Source organism: Miniopterus natalensis, chromosome 2 (assembly GCF_054644295.1).
Source record: "Miniopterus natalensis isolate mMinNat1 chromosome 2, mMinNat1.hap1, whole genome shotgun sequence".
NCBI classification, from domain to species: Eukaryota; Metazoa; Chordata; class Mammalia; order Chiroptera; family Miniopteridae; genus Miniopterus; species Miniopterus natalensis.
Window position 1 is genome coordinate 9,617,336 of NC_142082.1, and position 6,610 is coordinate 9,623,945.

The window sequence follows — 6,610 nt, forward strand, 5'->3', positions numbered from 1 at the left end:
AATAGCCTCTTGAGGCAGCTTCCAATAAGAATGATATTTTAGATGCTTTCTGTGGTGGCAGAGAGGTAAATACTATGGTCTTCAGGGCAGAACAATAAACGTAACTCTTGCAATCCATTGTACATCTAAAGTCAGGGAATACTTCAGTGGAATTGTTCTAATTTTATTGGGGTAAATAAAATGAAAAGACACAGAGTATACCTGATACAGGAGCATAGAGCCTTTAGACTTTGGTCAAGCACAGAAAAGGGCCTAATGATGGAAGGAACAGATATTACAGTTTTCTTCCATTTCTCAACTAGATTCCATTAGTGGAATTTCCCAAAAGGTTTGGACCATATGTCCAATTCAGATGTTATTAGAGAGCATCATGATTTAAATCTCCGTACTAACTTATACCAGATTACCCAAACTTCCAATCTAAGACCAATGTGTTTAAATGGTTTTATGGTGCTGTGAATATATGATAACCAACTCTCAAAATGAGAACTCTGTTAGGAATAAGTATCCTCAGTTCTAGCATGTGGCCTACACAATGAGGGAGATTCCTTAAAAGTTGGGGTTGATGATGAACCAGTGTAGAGGAGTTCCACATTAAGTCATAATTGGCTTTGTGTTGGGAGAGTATGTGTCAATTGGTGGAATCAGGCACAGAAGAGAGTAAGAGTTTCTTGTACTAACAACATAGCAACTGATCACTCACTTGTTACTCAAAACAATAGAACTTCAGAGACGAATTTACTAATTCCAGAATAGAGGCGTGGCCTTGTTCTGATGTCCTTAGAGAAGATGTCTACTTCCGATTTGATGGAAAACCTCAGGGAAGAACTGACCTGTTTCATCTGCTTGGACTATTTCACCAGCCCAGTGACCACTGAATGTGGGCACAGCTTTTGTCTGGTGTGTCTCCTGAGGAGCTGGGAGGAACATAACACTCCTTTATCTTGTCCTGAGTGCTGGAGGACTTTGGAGGTCCCTCATTTCCAGCCCAATGAGCGTCTGGGGAGGCTGGCTGGCATCGGCAAGCAACTCAGGTCCCAGGTGCTGCAGAACACGGACAAACAAGGCGCCTATGGGAGAATGCTGGCAGCCACTAAGGTGTCCCCTGATGATGAGCAGGGTGTAGACGCTTTCTCAATCCAGTGTCATGGAATAAACAGAGTGCATCCCTTGAGTGAGGCTGAGAAGCATCACAAAGTAAGACTGCTCAATACAAATCTCAGAACACTGATCAGGTTCCATCACTTAACTCCCACAGTGTTGTCGACCGGTGACAACCTTGGGTGCTGACCTCTGGGCACAGGCCACAAACTTGGCCTGGATTCTGCTTTAGCCTTTCTTTTAGAGTCCCAGTCATCTTGTTGTTATTGGTCCCCGAGGCCCCTGGTGCCCAGCTCATTTGCCAGAGTGTTTGTTTCTATTGCAGGAGAAACTCCAGGAAATCCTCAATCTTTTGCGGAAAAAGAAAAAGGAAACTCAGGTTATATTAAGCCATGAGAAGGAGAGAGTGATGTTGTGTAAGGTCAGTAACTGTTCTTGTGCGTCTCATACATGATTCTGTGAGGGGTTGGTTTCTACAGGAATACTTAGTGATGAAATGCTAGGGGGCGAAAAGATGAAATTTTCCAGTCCCCATCTACAGTGTGCAGTCTCCTTGCTCTGGCTGCCTAGCTTTGCTTACCCACCTGGGAATCTCAAGACTCAGCTCAATTTCCCCAGGCTGGCTTCCCCTCCCTTCTTGGTGTACCTCTATAACTCAGAGGCTACCTCTATATTAGCTCTTATTATAGTTATCTAAAATATAATGTATGCTTATAGATATATAACATAAAATGGAGATCAATAGAAAGAAAAATGCTTTGGGGCCAAAAATATTGCAAATAAAAAAAAAGAGAGAGAGAGAAAGGAAAATAAAGGCAACCTAGTAGTTAGGATTAGTACAACTGAACAAATGCTTGAGGTTAGTCACAGACCTGAATCTGAGCTGTCTAGCAAAGCAAAGAGCTAAATGTTCAGCCATCTTAAAAATATGTGTGTGTCTGATTCTCCCCGTAAACTCTGGGTTCTTAAATGGGGGTATTGATGATGCACATTTCTATTTCTAGTATGTGACCAGGTACCTACCTTTATTGAATAAATATTTGTTGAATAAATAAGCACACTTTTTTCACCATCTAGTTCTTATTTTATATTGCCTTACATTTTACAGTGCTACTGACCACCACCTGTCATATAGTTTTTGTTTATTTGTGTGTGTTTTCCACTAGAATCATAGCTCCCTGGGAATAGAAATTTTGGTTTTTTTTACTCCTGTATCTACATCACCCACAACTAAAATATCAAATTATTCACACAACTAGTCAATAGAATAGATGCGTCATGTGTCAAGCTTCAAGAGCTGTCACAGTGGGACTCTAGGGCTTTGTAAGGCTAAAAAAAAACCCCATTCTGTTACTAACCTTATGTCATCCATGTGTGTGCGTGTGCATGGGACGGCAGGAGGAAACAAAGAATTGTAAACAGGTTGTCGCGTTCGAATACATAAAAATGAACCAGTTTCTGAAGGAGGAGGAGCAGCTGCATCTCCAGCTGCTGGAAAAGGAGGAAAGAGAGAACCTGAAGAAACTTCGGGACAGTGAGATCAAGCTGACCCAGCAGGTCAGGGGCCTCAACAAAGTGATCGCTCAGATGGAGGCCTTGTGCCGGGGCTCGGTGAGCGTGTCTCCTGAGGTAAGAACGCTGGGAGCGTGGACGGAAAAGTGGGTAGCTACGCACAAGGTTTCTTTTTTTTTTTAAAATATATCATTATTGATTTCAGAGAGAGGAAGGGAGAGGTGTAACATCAGTGATAAGAGAGTCATTGATCGGCTGCCTCCTGCACACTCCCTGCTGGGGATCGAGCCCACAACCCGGGCATGTGCCCTGACCGGGACTCGAACCCTGATCGCCTGGATCCTAGGTTGAAGCTCAGCTGCTGAGCCACGCCAGCCGGGCCACACACAATATTTCATGTCATGCAAAATAAACTTTATTTACCTAAAAAACTAAGTTCTGGTCCCAAAATAGTTTTCCTACAGAATTAACATTCTATATAGTATAAATAAAATATTTTTAAAAAATATATCTTTATTGATTTCAGAGAGAGGAAAGGAGAGGGAGAGAGAGAGACAGAAACATCAGTGATGAGAGAGTCATTGATCAAGCCCACAGCCGGGCATGTGCCCTGACCGGGAATCGAACCCTGATCGCCTGGATCCCAAAAACAAAACAAAACACAACGAGGGATACCCACCTGAACCAGGCTTGATGATGGCTCCAGTTTCCCCCTTGCCTGCTTCTCTGTTAACCTCAGCTTTGTCAAATATTTTAGTTTAATGAGCGTCGACCATGGGCTGGGCACATTAAATATCTTCAAAAAGGCCTGGTGAAGATAAGTGCTATTAGGGTAGGTGCGATAGGTGATCGTTATAGTAGCTCTTGTGTAATGACTGAGCCCTAAGGCAGTTAGGCAGTTTGCCTGTCCGATAGCTAGTAGGCGGGAGAACCGGGCATCTGTGTCCTGAGCCACAGCCCTCGCCGCTTCCTCCCTCCTGCCCTCCCAGGCTGCTGCGTTCTCCAGACCCGCCCAGACAGAAGCTAGGCCAGCCGACTCCAGCTTCAGGTCTCTTTCCTGGACTGGCTCCTCAACGCCACTGTGTACTTCCACGCCTTCCCAACAGCCCACCCCAGCCGCCCACAGGTTTAGTGTCAGCCCTCACGGGCCACTGTCCTGTAGTTATCTCTGACTCCCCGAGACATTGGATAGTGAAGCCAATAGCCTGGCTCCTTTGTCAGCCACAGGTTCTCTTGACAAAGTGATGATATGAGAAAAAGGAAAGGACACAGTAGTCTAGCCATTTGAGAAATATCTCCTGTTCACAAGAACTCACCCTCTAGAAGAAGTAGGGGATTTGTTTTCTACCATATGCTCCCCCACTCAAGAGCTATAGGAAGTGGATTCTGTGACATTTTCAAAGGACTGTATCAAAGTGCACAAATCCTAACCTCCTTCCTTTTATACCCTTAGGAGGTGAAAGAAGCACTGAATAGGTAGGTTTCCGTCCTGTGTTCAGTGATGTCAGATACGGGGATGTGGTGCTGATGGGGACAGAGTGGGGATGGGAGTGTCCATGCAGCTGGGACAGAATCAGCTGGTCCCCCACGTTGGAGCAGGCCCCGTGGCCTGGGTGGAGATGGAGTGACCCTCTGCCCTCCTGTAGGAGTGAGCCGCTCTTGCTTCAGTGTCCCGAGACCACCCCCACGGAGCTGAGTCTGTGCCGCATCACCGGAATGAGGAAGATGCTAAAAAAATTCAGCAGTAAGTCAGCCTGATTTGTCAAACTTGCAGTGTTTTCCAGAGTTAACTTTGTTATATTTCAAGGGATGCAAAACTGAGCCTTTAGGCAGCTTCTTCTGGGTGCCAGGCTCTCAGTGGAGGCCTCCTGAGCCATCAGGGAACAGCAGGGAAGGCTGGGCGACAGAGCATCTCTGCTGAGCAGACGGAAGCAGTGAGGCTGGATTGATGTCAGCCTGGCTTTTTTCCCCCTAAGGAGTCCTGGTCCTTCATTTGTTTTCATTGCTCTGTTTTGTTTGTCTCATCCCCTTGCACATACCTACCTACCTCCTCAAGGGTTTCTGTGTTTCCACCTCTGTCTTTGTCAGGACAAAAGCTAACAAACTTAAATCCCAGTGAAGGAACATTCAAAGATTATTCTTTTAGAATACTCCAGATATTTAGGCTGGCTAAGGACAAGAGGTCAGCATTAGGTTTCAACTTTCGTCTTGACAATCTGACTTTCAGAGGAAGGCCTACTCAATTTTGGACTCAACAGATATCTGATAAGTGCCTACTATGTGTCTGGTACTATTCTCTCAGGCTCTGAACATACTTACAATGACAAATAAGACAGAATTGCTTTTGCTTTTGTAGAACTTCCAGTGAAATTGAGGAGATGGACCTTAATAATCACAGATATTTAGTGATGATTGGAATTTGATCTATCGATAAAAGTAAAATTGTATGATAAAGGGACCTAATCTTGTCTGAAGAGTCAGTGGAAGTTGGAGGCCTCTTCTGTGACATCCTCTCCAGAGAGTGAGAGAGGGGCCTCACTGGTTCACAGTGCACTCATCAAAGGGTCACTGGGGGCTGCACTAACTCCCGTGAAGCTGCACGTGAGCATGTCATCATGAAACATGCTGATTAGGAATTGCTATTCCAGCACTCGGTGACTTTGTAATTTTGGTCCAGCTTCATAACCTTTATGAACGAACCTAAGTTTTCTTTTTAATAAAAATGGAAAAACAATAACACTTGCCATGATTAAATGAGATAATGTACAGAAAATGCTTGGCACCTAAGTAGGAGTTCAGTAAATGATAATTGCCAATATTTCTCTCCCATCCCAAGTGAAGAACCAGACCCAACCTTGGCTGAAGCGAATACAGATGACAGGGGGTGCATCACCTTGTGTGAACACATAGCTCTGAGTGCTCAGACCGTCATGTGAACAAAACAACCTCCAGCCCATCACCTGAGACTCCTCTCTCCCTCTCAGACAGGCTAAATATCACTTTTCACACAGCTCTCTTCTGCTTCCTTTTAGAAACTTACTCTCTATTTTGTGAAACCGTGAAAGAAGGGCTCAGACATTCTTTTCTAAAAACAAAAATCCCCACCAGGCTCACCTAAATTATATTTTTAAAAATAGGACTGAATATTAAGAATTTAATTTACATTCCACATACATGGAGCGGGTGGGGTTCAGAAATGCAAATGAGCATTCATTCTTTTCTCCTCTTACAGCAGATATAACTCTGGATCCTGCCACAGCCAATGCCTACCTTGTCTTGTCTGAGGATCTGAAAAGTGTGAGCTATGGAGGGGTCCGACAGAAGTTACCTGACAACCCAGAGAGGTTTGACCAGTCTGCAACCGTGCTGGGTGCTCAGAGCTTCACCTGCGGGAGACACTACTGGGAGGTGGAAGTAGGAAACAAGACCGAGTGGGAAGTAGGCATCTGTAAGGACTCCGTGAGCAGAAAGGGGAATCACCCCAAGCCACCTGGAGACCTCTTCTCACTCATAGGCTTAAAAATTGGAGATGATTATAGCCTCTGGGTCTCATCACCTTTAAAAGGTCAACATGTCAGGGAGCCTGTGCAAAAGGTTGGTGTGTTCTTAGACTATGAGTCTGGACACATAGCATTCTACAATGTGACGGATGAGTCTCTCATCTACAGCTTCCCTCCAGACTCTTTCCAAGAGGCACTCAGACCTATATTCTCCCCTTGCCTCCCAAATGAAGGGACGAACACAGGCCCCCTTACCATCTGCTCACTGAATAGCTATGTCTGAAGGAGCTGCCCCTGAGCCCCCGCTGAGGATGAGGTCTGAGACCAACAGATGACTATTAATTAAGATGACAAATGTGTTGGCAGTATTAACATCAGGTGATCTAAAAGTAAAGCCCCCTCCCCCAAAGAGTTTTCATTAATTTGAGTCCACAATGAACAGCTAAATTGGACAATCAACTTCTAACACAAATAGGAGAAAGCTAATCATGCCCCAT

General features: G+C 44.7%; 1 protein-coding gene across 1 annotated transcript; it reads left to right on the plus strand.

Moving 5' to 3' along the window:
- The first annotated feature begins 789 nt into the window (after positions 1–789).
- On the plus strand, positions 790–6,396 carry TRIML1 (tripartite motif family like 1). Its single transcript, XM_016208998.2, has 6 exons — positions 790–1,197; positions 1,427–1,522; positions 2,500–2,730; positions 4,067–4,089; positions 4,260–4,357; positions 5,846–6,396. The coding sequence occupies exons 1-6, from the start codon at positions 790–792 to the stop codon at positions 6,394–6,396; spliced, it is 1,407 nt and encodes a 468-aa protein (XP_016064484.2).
- Positions 6,397–6,610: the final 214 nt, after the last annotated feature.